We start from the raw sequence: 18,610 nt of genomic DNA, 5'->3' as shown, positions 1-18,610 counted from the left end.
GATTTAATTTGAATCTCTGTTTTAGTAGATGTAAGTTCAGTTCTGTGAACTTACATTTCTGTAGAATTATTCTAACGCATATTAATTTTTGAGGTCTGTTCCTGAGCAAAAGCAAAATGACAAAATATGACAGTCTATCTTTATTTAGAAATAAGCAAAAGAGAATCAAAGACTTCGTCAATAAACACATTTGTTTTTTTTAAATAAAGCTATGCCTGCACTATGGGGTGCTTCATCTAATTACATTATATACACTTTAATGATCACTTTGTGCACAGACAGTTTGTGTATCAATTTGTCTGCAGCGTTAGCAAGATGCTAGCATGATACTCAGGCAGCTGGTTAGCATTAGCTGCTTGGTAGGGACAGGCTAAACAAAGTAGAACCCACACACTGACACAGGCTGTGTCAGTGTGTGAATGAAGGCTGTGTGATTTCACAGGCTAATGTCAGACTGCCAGCTAAAATATTGATTGGTAAATGGACTGCCCTTACAAAGTGCCTTTCTACCTTTAAGAATCAAGCACTTTACAATTGATGCATCTTATTTAAACATTTGAATGAATGAATGAGTTAACAGGGGGTGATTACAAGAAAATTCTTTAAGATTTGATGTTGCACGGTATGGAATTCAAGGTGAACAATACAGCGATCAATCACAACATTAAAACCACTGACAGATGAAGTCAATTACATTGATCATCTTGTTACAATGCAATGAACACTAAAACAAAAGTAAATAAAAGTGTAAAAAAAATTCCAAGAAAGAGCCCAAACTCCTGTTTTCTGGCTGAAAGTGTGATTATGCCGCTCGCCGCTCCACCTGCTACCCCACCTGCCTCTTTATGCGGGCTTTTGTTGGTTGTTATTCTTCCTCATCTCACAAAATGGTTTTCTGGACCCTGCATCTAGGAAATGATACTAAAAGGCTGCCAGGTGTGTTAAAATTTGAAAAGAGGTCCTGACCAAGCGTCAGCGTGTAAAGAGTTGGGAGTGAAATTGTGCTGAAAATACTTTAATAAACTCCAGGTTTGAAGTAAACATTTCATGCGGTCCTATAAATGCACACACCTAGAAACCACTAAATAAGATTTATATTTATTGAAAGTAGATGCAAATGCAAAGACTGATCATGTGACTTTCAGAATCCGCAGAATAAATGAAATAAGAGGATATTTCACACCAACTTTTTAAAATGAAGTTTAAACTAGCTTCCATTTTTAGGTCTTCCTGCTACAACAGTCGTTGTTTCAACGCTCAAAAGATACCTAAATACATTAAATTAAATTATAGTGTGAAAAGAGCATAGTGATAAATGAAGGTTGTTTGAGAGACATGAGAGCGAAAGAGAAAGGAGGAAGATAAGTGGATAATTTTCACAGCAGGAAGAGTTTCTAATGGAAATTAACATAAAATTATAAGGGACACACCTGGACAGGGGAGGCTTTGATTCCTTTATGAAGGTATAATTTGGGTTTCCATTTCTCTGTGTGTGTGTGTGTGTGTGTGTGTGTGTGTGTGTGTGTGTGTGTGTGTGTGTGTGTGTGTGTGTGTGTGCAGGTCTATCCCAATGATACATACACCTGCACCTAAATAGGAAGAAATGACAAACAAAACTGCATACAGGTTAATGTGTGAAAAGAAAATGTGTCTTTTAATGTAGTTATCTGTTTACTCGTGCACGTGTTTGTAATGTTTATTTTAATCACCGTGCATTTTTTTTTTAGTTAAATCAACAAAAACTATTGGCTAAGATCAAAACCTGGCTCACACAGTGAAAGCATGAAGGAACAGTAGGTATAAGGGTTCAGATTTACTAAGCGAAAGTTTGAGCCATGCCTCGTTTCTGTATGTTTTGCTTGGAAAATGGGAAGCAAGCACAGTGATTTGTTGAAACATTCAAACATGTAGGGAAAAACAGTATATAAGTATTGGGTATGACCATCTTTATTCTACAAAACAACCGTAATTCTCTTTGTAAATTCTTTAAGTAGTCTTCAGGAATAGTTTTCCAGGCATCTTGAAGGATATTCAAAGCTCTTCTTTGAATGCTGTTGCCGTTTGTTCTGCTCTCTGTCAAGATGATTCTTTAATGGTGGGTCTGGGATCTGGGGAGGCCAATCCATGACTGTGTGTTCGTCTATCCGGGTATGCTTTTACTGCATTGGCAGATGCTGATCAGACATTTTCCTGATCGTACTGCATGGCGGATGAAAATCTGATGGTACTTTTCTGTGTTTATAATTTGCCAAGATCTCCAACACCACTGCCTGGCAGCTCAACACCATGACACAGCCTTCACTATGTTTTACAGATGGCTGAATACATTCATTGTTGCACCTCTTTCCTGGTCTCAAGCTGACAATGATTTGAAGCTGACAATCAGGATTTCTGCCCTTTTCCCTTCCTTAAGAATAACTTCTTGACAGCCAGTCAGCAGATGGAGCAACTGAATGGCCAGGTGCTATGTCACGTCTCTGCTGTCAAGGAAATTACTTTCAAGTATTGTTTATCTGCTGTAGATAGTTTATTTTGGGCATACCGATTCTTCTTTTCTCCTCCACTTGTCCAGTTTCCTCAATTTTTTAAAGTTTTTAAACTGCACACTATGCTGAGATGTGCATATGGATATGAAAGGTGTTCAGAAAACCTGGAGAGCAATCGCTTACTAAGTATTCATAAACTATAAAATAAAGCACGATCGCAACATTAGCGTGTATCCCAAGGTCTTTTTCCTTACTGATAGATGGTTGTTATCAGTTAGCAACAATAAACACTGCATTTTAATAAAAAACCACCAAAACAAACTCAGAAACAGAGACTGGGACAACAACAATAAAGCTGTCTTTAAAGACTAAAGCTGCTACTTGTGATGGATCATAGAGGGGGAAAACAATTGGTGATGCTTTTATTTAGAGAATAGAAAACCAATGTTCACTTTCAATGGCCGCAGGACCACTTTCATTTGTTTTTGGGTTTTTTTGTTTGCAGTAAAAACAGCATTATTGTCAGATGAAACAAGCAATTGATTTCCAGTGTCAGGGAGAAAGATAATACTTAGAAAGGGATAAAATTACAGAGAACGAGAGTAAGCAAAAGACAAAAACAAATGCAGATGTGGGACTTTGAGGTGCCAGGCTTCTGTTTTTTTCATCAGTGACAGAGTGACCCACTCTTGATCGCTAGTTTCAGTTTATATTACAATATCTCAGCATAATAGCACTATTTACTACATACCAACACGCTCCAATACACCCAAGGCCATATCGCCTCATACATGCAGACTCAAAAACACACTTATAGACAAAACACATATAGGATTGCTTACATAGCTTGCTTTCAGCACCCAATTTGCTTTGCTGAGCTCTAACACACATTCAGGAGGTTGCTGAGTTTGTTGATTTAAAATGTTTCCAGCTAGCTTTGACCTTAGATCCTATGCATGTTTCTGATGGAAAATCTGTGTGTGGTTTCTTGTGTGCTGACTCTGGCTTGTGGGGGTATATCATATTTCTGGGGTTACTTTTCAAGAATACAAAGAAATTCATACATTTTGTTTCTGTTGTTGTTGTTTTAGCCTATCTCCAAAGTAAGCGAAAAACTGAGCATACTGCCTCTTTTTTTAGACACAGCGCATGCTAGGGGGGCATCAGCGATTTCCATTGTCACATCTATTCTAGTAAGATGGCTCTGTGTATATTTGCATGTTTCCTTCATTGGCTGATGCACTCCTACATGGTGCTGGAAGAAAAACTAAAAGTTAAACTAAAGGAATGTTACTTTTACACACGCAACTTTACTTTGGATTGACATTAGTTATGCAAGGTGCTGATTTCTTTCTTCTTTCTCCTGCCACAAAATAAACTTTGTGTATGTGTGCGCATGGGTTCTTTGTTAGTTACTCCCTCAACTGCTCTTTAATGTAACGATCTTTCAGCCACTCACATGGTCAAACTGTGGCCAATCAACTCAATGCAACAAGACACAGATAGGAAATACCTGACTGACAAAGGTTTATTTCCATTTTTCTCCAACTGTTGGCGTTAACAGTACCACTACAATTTTTCTATTGTGGATTTTTTTAGTAAAAAATAAAAATAAAAATGCAGATTTCCTGTACCTGTGATCCATATTTCACATGTCATGTCAAAGTGCATGTCAGAGCACAGCTATGAGATTGCTATGACAGCCACATGCACTGTCCATGGTGCTGAAATGATTTCCATTAAAATGGAAAATTCAGTTTAATGTTTCATTGTTAATTTTAATTTAATTTAACAATGAAAAAAAGACAACAACAGTATTTTCAGTGCAGGGCCATCATCCCTCTGCTTTCTCCTTTCTTCAGCCATTTCTCTTTGAAACCCATTGCGCAGGCTGTGAAATTCCTCCCACTGAAACCACAATTTCCCACAGAGCAAGTTTAGAATTAGTTGGCTTAGTGATCTGTACGTTTTTATCACAACTTCATCTGTCATTCAAAATAAACTGACACAAGTGGAGAAACGTCTCACTCTCCCAGCATGCACTCTTAAAGCTCTGTGATGCCTCCTCTGTACAGCAATAACTGACACCATATAAAAGAAAGAAGAAAGTACTCAGATTTTTGTGACTGACCCTCTTACATAAAAACTTCATGGAGGTACACTTTTGCTTAGAAAATAGTGCCAAACTAAGCAAACATTGGAATTTAAATTTTCTCACATTGAGAAAGTATAGATTTTAGGCTTTGTTTCCACTGCCATTAAGTTTCCAACAAATCACCTATTGCAGATTTAAAGAACCAGTTTAATTGATGTGACACATGATGTTGCATGAATCCATAACAGCTGCTTCATTTGTACCCACAGGTCTATGATGACGCTTCTAGGTTGTGGGCAAAACTCTTCTACCTTGCCATAGGGTGCGGAGTTGTTTCCTTACCTCCCTCTTTTAAGCTCAAAACAGCTTTTATGGATCATATACTTTGTCACAATGCACCCTGTCTGACTAAGGCAAACTCAGGTAAAACGAGAGAGTTTAAAAATATCTGTACTGTGAGTTTCAAAATGTACCAAACAAAACAGTCACACTAAGGACCGAACAGTCGTGTTCTAGTCTTGTTCTTTTTTTAGTCAGTCCATTTTGACTTCAGGTCCCTGTGTGGAGTACAAAGATACAGTAACATCTCAGTCACCTTTTTTACTTTGATATGAGAGCCAGTCATGTGATTGAGATTATTTGAACATAAAAAGACAATCTGCACAACTCTTTTATTTCTTGTCTTCGGTAATGAGCTGTTATTGTGGCACATTTCCGCACTGCATTTGCCAACACTTCATAAAAATGCCCCTCGTGCTTTGGCGTGACTGGACTGACATCAGCTCCCCAAACCCCAAACAAATAAGTATGGGCTGCTCTACTGAGACTTTTGAAGCAAATACAAATAATGGATTGACAGAATTTCCACTGGTGCTTATGAACAACCATGTCTGCAGGCACACTAATACTGAAAAATTAATAACCTGGTTTCTAAACATTTTCGATGATGAATCAGATCTACTTTACAGTTTTCACAGATGGAGAAAGAGTGGTAGTAAGACCAGTGATGTACTTTCAAATGATTTTTAGTTTGAAGTTTGTGTTTGGTTGTGTAGCTTCAGCTAGATTTTAATCCTGTGATTCATTTTCATTCACTTTAATCAGATCGTAATTATTGAGCTGTAGGTTAAAAGATGATTGATTGCATATGCAGACACTTGGTTTTCCTCAGAAATTCAGATGGTTGGCTTTTGAAAGTGAGAATTATATATATATATATATATATATATATATATATATATATATATATATATATATATATATATATATTTTTTTTTTTTTTTTTTTTTTTTTTTTTTTTTCCCACAATGTACATAGAAACACATCGTGTGCATTTCTCTGCCATGATCTCCTTTTCCCCCTTTATCGTTATTTCAGTCTGCTCTATCCTTGATCGTGCGTCTGACACACACACACACACACACACACACACACACACACACACACACACACACACACACACACACACACACACACACACACACACACGCCATTAATCCTATCTATCTCTGCTATCTTCAGACAGCAACCCCTATTCCTTGCTGACAATGTTTGGGATTTACTCTGGATGTAGCCTTGATTCTTCCTGTGTGACTCTGTGTGTTTTTCCATTTGTGTGTGAGCGTGAGTGTCATATGGAGCATGATACATGTCTTTCAATATCCATTGGTTGTTATGGTGACTGGTATTAGAGCATGTGCTCTCCCTTACCTTGCATTTGTTTAGCTGCCCTCTTCTTATTGTCTTTGCACATATGGTTAACATTGAGTATATTAATATTGAATTTGACATATCGCCCCTTTGATTTAATTGACAAAAGGTTTCTATTCTGTTTGTTCAGTGTTTATTAGTTTGTCAGTTTGCACTTGAATGATTTTTGTGGCAAAAGCAAATATTGCACAACATGATCTTATCCTCAAAAAGTAAAATCACCGAGTTGAAATTTTGGGCAAAAGACTATCTGCTTTCAAAATCATCACTTTTCTGCACACCCTCATTAAAATAAATGTAATTCTAATTAAAAATATGTGTGCTTACTCTTAGTAAAGTGAACTTAATGATGGCTGTAAAAGGATTCAGACTAGAGAACAAGTGTTAGAAGTAACTGCCTACACAGGAGCACAGGAGAACGTATTTTCCAAAACAGTTTTTAGCATAGTTAACTGCACAGATGGACTTTCATACTATTTTCCAGGGACCTGCTTTTATCCCCAGTGAGCACCAGCTAAATGCCCTGAACGCCTGAATCTATCTGCAGCCCCACTTACTTAAACAGTTTGACAGGGGGGCTGACAAAGACCGTGATAGAGAGAAAGACAGACAGAGAGAGGTTGTGGTATTTGTTCTTTGTGTGATAAATATAGCAGGTGAGTGGGTGGAATGAAAACAACCTAACACTCTAGCAGGATAAGAGAGGAAACACAGAAGATAGATATAATGATACCAGGAGAGAGACAAAGTGACGTAGCGATAATAATACTGAGGAAATGAGAAAGAAACGTAATGACGCTTAGGGAAAGATGAGATGATGCTAATACAAAGATAATTGTGGTGAACGAGTGATGTACAGAGAGCAGATTGGATGAAGGGATGAGAGAGCAGGATAGAGGCAGAAAGAGGAAAAAGGATGGGGGTAATGATGACAGAGCTGGGGGAAGAGATAGAGGAATTGAGTTGCAGGGAGGAAGACCACGAGGTAGACAGAGATGCATGGAGAGAGGTACAGGCATGGTGATAACACCGGTGTAATAAAGAGAGCAAGAATGGACAGAAGGTTTAAGAGAGGAAGATATAGAGAGAGGAGATGGAGAGAGATGGAGGGTTGCAGAGAGACAAACATAATGTGGGAGAGACACAATGATTCTGACACAGAGATAATGAAAAAGAGGGAGGGGGTGGTACATGAGAAGAGTGAGGGGGAAGAGGCAACAAGGGAAAGGAAAAGAGGATACCAGGAAAACAGACAACAGATTCCTCTCCTCTCCTCTCTACTTTTTCATAGCTGGTATTGAATCACTGCAGTCAATAGTTCTACACAGCGTAACTTAGAAAGATGCATTTGATTTGTGGCCCAGCACGCTGTGGAAAGAAGAGGCCAGCATTTGATTTATGAGCCAGGGACCTTGTGGTCAAGTTCACTACAGCTCTCCACCTCTCTGCTGCTTCTCAGCACCTAAAATTTAACAGTCTGTCAGATTGCTATGTAGATTTTTTCATTGCACAGTCAAACCATTATCAAACAAAGCAGATTTTGTTTGGGTATGGAGGGCGGATGTGATTAAGAAATAATTCATTTTCCGCATTGCAAAAAACTATTGTACAAGTGGAAAAGCATCAAGTTGCTCTGGCTTTCCTGCTGACATTTGTCATGCAGTTCCTATGAATGCCTGTTACAAATAAGAAAAGCATCAAGCATTCTTTTTTTTTTTTTCACCGGTGGTATCTCACAGCAGTATTGCTGTGCAGGCTTGCTTGCATAATAATTAAAAGCCTCACAAATACTATGTAAAATCCTCAAATCTGTGGGATCTAAAGCAAACAAAATGTACATCTAAGACTTAGCCCTGTGTAGAAACAGACTGGCAGTGTGCATATTAGCATTTGCATTCACGTCAGCACCTGATTACACAGTGTGCAAACGGCACCACATTTTTATCCGCCTGTGTCTGAAGTGGTTATTTCACTCGCTACTTATAGACACACACAGAAATTGTCACACACACACACACACACACACACACACACACACACACACACACACACACACACACACACACACACACACACACACACACACACACACACACACACACAGATCTATCTCTTTTTTTTTATTCTGTCATACTTAGCAAATAGCAAACTCAGGGTCTATATCTACTAGCTTTTTGCTTCACAACAGCAGTTCAGCTTACCATTCTAATGATGCTTAAAGTTATGCATTACTAGAAATGTAGACGATTTAAGTGAAGAGTGGGTGCTGATTAGCCTGTGTCTGTCAGCTAGGTCTCACCTCAGCTAGTTGAAGTCAATGAGCAGGACATTTTCATTGGATATATAAGGTCGGTGACTTCTGGTGCATGTTGATTGATTGATTGATCATTTATTTCAAGCATATGTATAGATATATATAAGACAGAGCATAATTTAATGCAAAAATTTGATACATAAAATGGCTTGCTGTGCAGTTAATGTACTAACACACTGTGAGCCACGTTTTTACTCTAATTTTGATGAATGAAATTCTAGTACTTGTTTGTATACTATGAAAGTATCACAGTATTTGATAGGAATCAGTGTCTCTGCTTTCTATGAACAAACATGAAACTGTTTAGTGCTACACTTCCCTCTCCAGCAAAACCAGAATGGTGATTGGCCACAATACTAATCCAAATGTGAGTCCAGAAGCAGTGATGTTAGAGTTGGTGTGTCAAGCTTTTATGTAAAGTCCATGGTACTAGAACTAGAAGAATATACCATCTTTTCAATCTATTATTATGTTATTAGAGCACATTTGCACATTGAAATCGATGTGTATAACCTTTTTGTTTTATATTATTGGCAAGTTCTGATAACCAAAAGCTCATTTTATGCTACTTTTAAATTTAAAAAAAGTTGTTGGAATTACAGTGTTTGTTAGAAAGCAGGCCACAGTTGTTTGCTCACTGATGGGCCACAAGAAGTTGCTTCTGAAAAAACAAATTACGGGATTTTACTTCCCTGATATAAATAGGTAGCATAGCTAAGAACACACTACTAACAGTAGAAATCAGTCAGTTTCCCTCTTCAGTTAGGAAACTGAAGAGGGAGTCCTCAACTCTGCATTATCTAAGAGGATAAACAAAGTGCTTTTTACTGAAATGCCCCAAGTATGATGCTTACAATATGGTATCCGGGTTGATGTGCATATCCGCTGAATTCTTCTTATCCCATCTGCTCAAGAGGGGGATCTGGCAGCAGAAAAGATGGCAGACAGAAAGAGAGAGACAACTGAAGACAGAATAAGGTACAGACACAGATACGGCTGAGGGGGAGAGGTGAACTGGGTTGGAAACACAGTGAAGAACAATCTGAAATTAATCTGGACACTCCAGATGGTTTGAAGTTAGTGAGCGCACATGTATGTGTGCTTCTCAGTTCCTGCCAGCTTGTCCATTTGGGCTTGTGTGTAGGTATTTACTTATTTGTGTGTTTTCTGTTTCTTCAGAGATACAACAACATCTGGTATGTACTCAATGAGCAGGTTCTGATATTAGCCTCATGGAAAAAGACAAAAATACACAAGAACAGCCTCACAAACATTTTGCTAACATTTGGTTGACTGGATTATGACCCAGTGAACAGGGAATGGAGTATGTGCATGTCTGTGTTTGTGTGAAAGACTGCATTCTTAGTAATGTGCAGTTAAATACATGGCCATTGCTCTCTGACAGTTACTACTGGCTTTCATGTGTGTCACACAGACACACACTCAGCACCACACATCTCCATGTGCCTTGTATATTCTTCAAGAGTAAACAAGGACTGGATTAGGAGTTCTGTACCATAAGTTGTGTGCTGTTTTATTTCCGCGAACAACACATGCCTCAAGTATGTGTTTTTCTGTTAAATGTATTCCAGCTAGCATTCCTCACTTAGCTTATTTCATGTTTGATTTACTTTCCTGGTGACTCTAAGTAGCATCAACTACTTCTGTTAAGTGATCCTAGATTTTTACATTTTGAAAACAGCTTTAATTATAATAGCTATATTTTTCTTATATTGAATTATAGAATTATATTGAATTAGCTTGGTAGCTATTTTAATTCTTTAGTATATATATCTGTGCAAATAATGTTCATGTGTACATGTATATATTTAAGTTTGAAACACCTATTGTAACATAGAAATTGCAAACTTTGGATTGCATGAATTATATTGTATAAAGATTTTTTCTATAACTCTAACTGGAGGACTGTGTGTGTTCATGTGTCTGTGCTAAAGTTAAGTCATGACTAATTGAATCATCTTAATTTTGGCTTTTTTGTGATTATAAACCCTTTCCTCAACGGGTTGATGATTTAGGTTTCCACTGATCAATGTCACATCATTTTGTTCCTTAACAAATTACACAGTGTGAGAAGTGTCTATATAGGTTTATATAGGGTTAAAATATATGTTCTACATTTATTCGTATCCATCTACAGGGAGTGCAGAATTATTAGGCAAATGAGTATTTTGTCCACATCATCCTCTTCATGCATGTTGTCTTACTCCAAGCTGTATAGGCCCGAAAGCCTACTACAAATTAAGCATATTAGGTGATGTGCATCTCTGTAATGAGAAGGGGTGTGGTCTAATGACATCAACACCCTATATCAGGTGTGCATAATTATTAGGCAATGTCCTTTCCTTTGGCAAAATGGGTCAAAAGAAGGACTTGACAGGCTCAGAAAAGTCAAAAATAGTGAGATATCTTGCAGAGGGATGCAGCAGTCTCAAAATTGCAAAGCTTCTGAAGCGTGATCATCGAACAATCAAGCATTTCATTCAAAATAGTCAACAGGGTCGCAAGAAGCGTGTGGAAAAACCAAGGCGCCAAATAACTGCCCATGAACTGAGAAAAGTCAAGCGTGCAGCTGCCAAGATGCCACTTGCCACCAGTTTGGCCATATTTCAGAGCTGCAACATCACTGGAGTGCCCAAAAGCACAAGGTGTGCAATACTCAGAGACATGGCCAATGTAAGAAAGGCTGAAAGACGACCACCACTGAACAAGACACACAAGCTGAAACGTCAAGACTGGGCCAAGAAATATCTCAAGACTGGTTTTTCTAAGGTTTTATGGACTGATGAAATGAGAGTGAGTCTTGATGGGCCAGATGGATGGGCCTGTGGCTGGATTGGTAAAGGGCAGAGAGCTCCAGTCCGACTCAGACGCCAGCAAGGTGGAGGTGGAGTACTGGTTTGGGCTGGTATCATCAAAGATGAGCTTGTGGGGCCTTTTCGGGTTGAGGATGGAGTCAAGCTCAACTCCCAGTCCTACTGCCAGTTTCTGGAAGACACCTTCTTCAAGCAGTGGTACAGGAAGAAGTCTGCATCCTTCAAGAAAAACATGATTTCCATGCAGGACAATGCTCCATCACACGCGTCCAAGTACTCCACAGCGTGGCTGGCAAGAAAGGGTATAAAAGAAGAAAAACTGATGACATGGCCACCTTGTTCACCTGATCTGAACCCCATTGAGAACCTGTGGTCCATCATCAAATGTGAGATTTACAAGGAGGGAAAACAGTACACCTCTCTGAACAGTGTCTGGGAGGCTGTGGTTGCTGCTGCACGCAATGTTGATGGTGAACAGATCAAAACACTGACAGAATCCATGGATGGCAGGCTTTTGAGTGTCCTTGCAAAGAAAGGTGGCTATATTGGTCGCTGATTTGTTTTTGTTTTGTTTTTGAATGTCAGAAATGTATATTTGTGAATGTGGAGATGTTATATTGGTTTCACTGGTAAAAATAAATAATTGAAATGGGTATATATTTGTTTTTTGTTAAGTTGCCTAATAATTATGCACAGTAATAGTCACCTGCACACACAGATATCCCCCTAAAATAGCTAAAGCTAAAAACAAACTAAAAACTACTTCCAAAAACATTCAGCTTTGATATTAATGAGTTTTTTGGGTTCATTGAGAACATGGTTGTTGTTCAATAATAAAATTATTCCTCAAAAATACAACTTGCCTAATAATTCTGCACTCCCTGTATTTAGTGATGGGATGGATGGAAGTCTAAGGGTTCTACAAGGTCTTACATTTGCAAGTGTTTGATATGTGAATGTTTGATGTCAAGGAAGTTTACTGAGCGAGCAATGTGATCACATAGTGGATGTGATTTAAAAAGCTTCATATAGTATTTTTGTGCATGTATGAGTCTATATGAGTGTATGTGTTGTGGTAGGTTTTTTTTCTGGATGATCATGTTTCTGAGACTGATAACACTGAGAGGATGGAGGCTATGAAATCTGAATATATGCCATGTGTGTTCATATTCAAGTGCTTTGCATGAAAGCTTTGAATGGCATATGCTACTGTGTCGAGGGAGGCTGTGAGACATGTCCTGCATTATATTTGAGTTGTGTGTGAGGACATGGGCTTGTTAACACTGGGCTTTGCATACTGCACATATTTAAGCTCTGCTCGGTTTTTGCTTCAGATATACTATCCATTACAATATTTCTAAAGGGTGTGGGGCACAATGTATAAAAGAATGTACGTTTAACTTTGGTCATGGGAGTTTGAATTGTTTGCATATTCCCTCTTCATCATACTGTTCTAATCTCTGTGTAAAACTAAATCTGAAGAATGCATGGAACCTGATCGTATCCTTAAAATATATTTATTGTATAATGTATACTTTAATGCAGGATGTACATTTTCTTACATGTCTTATCTCTTTCTCTTCTAGCTGAGTCTTGTGGTGGTGTAGTCCAAGGTCTGAATGGCACCATAGAGTCACCTGGTTTCCCCCATGGTTATCCCAACTACGCCAACTGTACATGGCTGATAATAACAGGGGAGAGGAACCGAATCCAGCTAACCTTCGTCACTCTGGCGCTGGAGGAAGACTTTGATATTGTATCGGTTTATGATGGACAGCCCTCACCTGGCAACTTAAAAATGAGGTTAGCACTCATTCTTTCATTTTCTGTCTGATGTGGTTTCCTGTTCCTCTTTTTTCTCAGTGTCTTCCCTCTTTCCAACCTAATCTCCCTCCCTCCACATCCTGATTTATCAGCAATGTCCATATATCTACTTGGTACTTGGACCGTTGTATATTTTGTTGGCCATCTTTTCTTCAAAATTTAGAAGAAGACTTAGCTCTAATCTGTCTGTCAATTTTAAGACAGGTAAAATAACAAGAAAATAAACCAAGCAGACATTTTTAATATTACAGTTGTTGGGAACACCGATTACTGTCTACCTAAAGGAGCACAGCGCCGAGGGGTATAAGATATTTTAGTTTCTGAATATTAGATTACTAGATTCATAACTTTTGCACTGTCCACTTCCTGCTGTGACAAAACAAATTTCCCACGTGTGGGACTAATAAAGGTTATCTTATCTTATCTTATCTTATCTTAGTGTATAGGAAACAAAGATATGGTGTATAAACAACTCATCACCTAAGATTTCAGGTTACTAATGACTACTGTCTTTTGAAAGTGAGTTCAAAAACTTGCAGGAGTGAGCTTCATTGATTAAATTTGGCTTATTGCCCAATTCAGCATAATCTGAATAAAGTGCAGCTGCTCCATAGAAGTCCACCTTATACTTACCTCCACCTTATACTTATGCCTTTATGATACGTGCTGGAACTCCTCCAGCATCTCAAAATAGTTACAAGAGGGCAAAGTCACAGAAGCAAGTTTGGCGAATAGGGCAGGTGTTTAGTGAAATGTGTGTAGGTGTAAGAAAGTGCAGTAGTACATCTAGTTTAGATGCCTCAGGTATTCAGACGTGGAGATCCCCAATGCAACTCCTCTGGTGGTTAAGGACTCTTAGCCAGTACATGTGGTTGTGAGTTAATAACTAGAAATTGCTGAGCTCATCTGGACTTTGTTCCACTCTAGAGTCTCTCTTGGTAAGAGGTGGTGAACAGGTTTTCTCCAGTTGATAAGAGTGCTGTTCTCCTGTGATATCAGGTCAAGGAATGAGTCCTAACTATAATATCTGTTGATAATTTTTATGGTCACAATTTTTCAGTTAAGGGCTAAAGGGGTGTTAGGTCATGTGGCCTCAGGATCTTGTATCTGCCTTTTTTAGATAATGTGGTCTTGTTGGCTTCATCAAGCAACGACTGCCAGCTCCCACTTGTTCCAAAGATCCAAAACCTAATTGTAGCTTAAAGACATGCAGGCAGATGGAACAGTGAAACAGTGGCCTGAATATAGCATCCTCTTTCTTCACAACTTCACTGCAAAATTTGAAGTGCTGTTATTTTGGCTAACTTGAATGTAGCATGCAAACTGAGAAAGTCTCACTAGGTTTAACAGCACTATATAGTGGTTAACTAAAAGTGTTCCCTGTGGATCAACAAAAATGTGCAGGAATATATATAAGCCACTGATGAATTGGCAGCATCCCTATTTAGTGAGTGGAAAGAATGTAATATTATTGCAAAAAGGGCAGAGAGAACATCATCGACAGAGCTGGCAAACTGTAGGAAGCTTATTCATAGTGCTCTGCTTGTGTGTAGGAGGGATGAGCTGGGAATGCACCAAGTAGTGTTTAAGGCTGGTGGAGCAGTTATGGATAACATCGGGTTTTTCCTTGAATACATCACATTGCTGTATTATGAGTCAGTGTTTGAATAGAATACTTTTTTTCTTTTAGTGGATGGATAAGCAAGGAATAGACTGTAGATTGGGTTGTGTGGAGGTTTACTGTAAATGCAGCCTCATTTTTGTGCTCAGCATACTACCATAAGGAACCTTGGTGTGCTGTTATGCTGAAAATGACCATGGGCAAAGAAAAGAGAATAATTTAAGAAAAGAATCCAAGTTTTTATAGGCTCAAAGTAAGATTTTGTGTCAGTAGTGTCACCCTCTTTATCTGTTCTGCGTTTATCATTTGTGTATGCCACGTGCTAGTTGTAGTTGCCTGTACTTAGTGTATGATTATTTCAGTGGATCTTTTGCAGCGTTGGTGTATGCGACCTCATTATTCTACCTGTTGCTTGTTTTTTACATCCACACCAACCAGACGTGACTAAGAGGGATTTGTTTGGGCTTTTGTTATGCTTGGCCTCATTGAACTGTGGTACGATTATCTCATGAGATAGACTAGCTCAAGAGACTACTTCACAGCATAGCCGTATTAGAGCCTTTACTCTGTTAATTTACAAAATCTCTTTTAAAAGATAGGTCTGATTTAAGAGTGAAATGAGCTTGAGCATGTTGAAATGAGCACAATGATTAAACATATGAAATGTCTAAAGAAACTAAAAGTATATTAAACGCTGCAGCTGCAAAGCCGACTAGTTAAGATTTACTTTACTTACATAAAGTGTTCTGTATGTATCCATTCATCCATCCATCCATCTTCTGCCACTTATCCAGATTTAGGTTGTTAAACCTCCCTCTCCCTTGGCCACCTCCTCCAAGCCAAGCCACCTGAGAGATATAATCTCTCCAGTCTGCCCCCAGGCCTTAAACACCTTTTTCCAGGCATCCTAGCCAGATGCCTGAAACACCTCAACTGGCTCCTTTCAATATGGAGCAGTAGGACCTCTACTCTGAGCTCTTCACCGTATCGCTAAGAGAATGCTAGTTTGCCTCTTATCTGTGATCTCATTCTTTCATCACTACCCAGAGCTTGTAGCCGTAGGTGAGGGTGTGAACGCAGCTCAACTGGTAAATCGACAGCTTTGCTTTCAGCTTCCGTTGATGTCATTGTGCATGTCTTCAGACAAGAAATACAAATCTTAGTTTTGGTTATCACCTTTGATTATCACCTTTTTTGCATGCTCCAAAATTCAAGATCTGACATCTTCATGCTTATGGGACTCAACAGAAGACAGCATATATCCATTTGTTGCACCTTAGAACTACACCTTTATTAACAGAATTAAAACACTGTGCTGCTGATAACTGCTTTGGCAGGTGAGCTGACCCGTTGTGGCAGCTGCCACATTTTGCCAGCCTGGTCGCTCTGTCAGGGATGATAATTAGCCCTGGAGTTATTTGGGTCCCACATTCTCTGACCACTACCCAAACATGCCAATAGTATTTCCTTTTTGAACCTTCAACACAAAACATCAGTGCAAGGGTGATATATTGGGTTTTCCTAGAGCTTCTGAACTTAAGTGCAGTGAGTTGCAGCAGGGAGTCCATTCCCAGTGCCATTTAGATCAAGTGACTAAGCTGGGAGATGAAGGGTCACTTTTTTCTCTTTCAGTTCTTCTGTTGATGTTAGCACTTCTCTACTCCTCTGAATAGTGCAGACATTTCTGGGGACAAGCAGCATATTGCTGAATTTAGACCACTGGCCAGCAGTCTTTTGTGCCCTAGGGCTCTCCCTGGTGTGTGTCAGTACAGGCAAAGCTTCAGCCCTGCTTGTAAGGCTTCCTTTGGCTCCAGCTGGGTGTTAGCAGCTACTGAATTCACCCACTATCCTATTTTTTGCTTATAAAAGAGAGTAAGTTATGTTTTTACATGAAATATTTAAGCCTGCACATACAAGAGCTGATTTAAATTATCCGGCTGTTCTCTGAGTTCCACAAGGCCAGTCATCGGCCAGTTGACCTAAAACCCTCTCCTCTTCTCAGCTAGTGCTGATATGAACCCATCAGGCTGCCTACATGGACAGTGGGATGCAGCCAAGAGGAGCTGACTGCCCTCTCTTTGTTCAGAAAGAAGAACACAGAAGACACAGGATATATCTTTCTCTAGCAGCCACCCCTCCAACTGCCCTTGGATCATGCGTACGGGGAATTCTTCAATCTCATATATAGAATAAGGGCTGACCTGGCATCTGTGACCTCTTCTTACCAACCCCAGTTGTGCGTCAGCAACGGTAGAGAAGGGGTAGATAGATGTATAGATTTATTTTTACTTTATTTTATATAGAAATTTCAAATGTTAACAAAATGCTGCAGCTACAATACGAAAGAAGAAGTTGAGAAGAAAATTCTTGAGTACTGTAGGTATTAGTTTTGACTAGTTTTGAGTATTTTTAAGTCCTTTTATCACTGTCAGTCCTGTCCCACTGGTGAATCCTGTCCCACTGGTATTCATTTCAGCTATGTGAATTCTAGCTTACTGTTCCTAATGTGAGATAGTAAGGAAAGTAAAACTTTTTTTGAAAGACTTACTTATAAGTTAGTATCAGGTAAAGGTAGTTGGTGGGGTTTTTTTTTGTGTGGTAGTGCTGTGTTTCTGGTGAGTTGGGATAATATTTATATTACTGATTATAAAAGAATTGGTATGATAAGTTGCCACTATTTCTGTGTAGTTGCTGGTAGATTTTTCTCTGCCTCACTTGGGGGCTAAGAATAACAGTGTTATTTTAACACATAACTGTGTTATGCTATTAAATTAACATTCTCTATTAACGTCATAGACGGGCAGGAATGATAACATTTGCTACCTAGCTGCAGCATTAACATCACTGCTTTATTATTAGCCATAGCCACTAGCTGTTATCTTAATGATAACAAGCAGCTTATGTGGTTATCAGGTAATTGCTAATGTTAATGTGTGCACCATCCAGGCTAATATTTATGATAGCCGTTTCTCTGTTGTTGAAATGGGAGCTCTACTGACCTCCTGAAAATTTGGTGTAGTGAATTTCAACTACCTCAGCTACTTGTGACAGGAGGAGCTGTGTGCTTGTAAATTTGCATTGCTGGTATCAATACTGCTGCATGATACTGTGGGATGAGTATCTATCAAATATTTATTTTTAGTATAAAATGGTATCCGTCTTTTATTTTGACAACCCTACTAGAATCAGTGAGTGTGTAACCTGTTATTATTTCAAGAACAAGTAAGTATTAGAACAGGGTTTTTTCTTTGGACAGATATGAGAAAATAGAAATCTTTAATACGAATGAGAAGTGTTGTGTTTGGAGAAGGGAAAACACTGCATACCTGTATCACAACTAGGGATGGGTACCGGTGTCCGGTGCCTTGATGGCACTGGTTCTGACATAAACGGTAGTAACCAGACCGAAAAGCAGCGCACATTTCGGTGCTTTATTTCGGTGCTTTTTTTTCCTGAGCTGTGATACACTTTAGATTCTAGCCAATCATTTTACGTTTCCCAGGATAGTAGGCGGGGCCAGGTACGTACGTTCTTTTAGAGCAGAGCTACAGATTAAAAATGCCCAAGGCGAAGCGGTCAAAGTCTGGCTGTACTTCACAGCAAAATATGCAAACTCAGCAGCCTGCAACAAGTGCTTTAAGCTGATACTGTGATACTGTCAAAGGAAGTAACACCTCAAATCCGGTGAAACACATGGCGACGCATAGCGTCTTTTTTTTTAAAGTC

General features: G+C 38.9%; 1 protein-coding gene across 3 annotated transcripts in view; it reads left to right on the top strand.

Moving 5' to 3' along the window:
* Positions 1-18,610, top strand: part of LOC113023905 (CUB and sushi domain-containing protein 1) — a 435,654-nt gene that overhangs the window by 91,878 nt on the left and 325,166 nt on the right. For 2 of the 3 annotated variants that reach the window (XM_026170376.1, XM_026170368.1), the window contains exon 1: positions 12,986-13,242. In XM_026170376.1, the coding sequence (XP_026026161.1) occupies positions 12,986-13,242 (257 nt within the window). Of the gene's footprint in view, positions 1-12,985; positions 13,243-18,610 lie in introns of those variants that run through there. The other variant, XM_026170386.1, reaches the window with a different exon arrangement.

Source organism: Astatotilapia calliptera, chromosome 1 (assembly GCF_900246225.1).
Source record: "Astatotilapia calliptera chromosome 1, fAstCal1.2, whole genome shotgun sequence".
Classification (NCBI taxonomy): Eukaryota; Metazoa; Chordata; class Actinopteri; order Cichliformes; family Cichlidae; genus Astatotilapia; species Astatotilapia calliptera.
The sequence above is the reverse complement of the archived record's forward strand: the minus strand, read 5'-3'. Positions and strand labels throughout refer to the sequence as shown.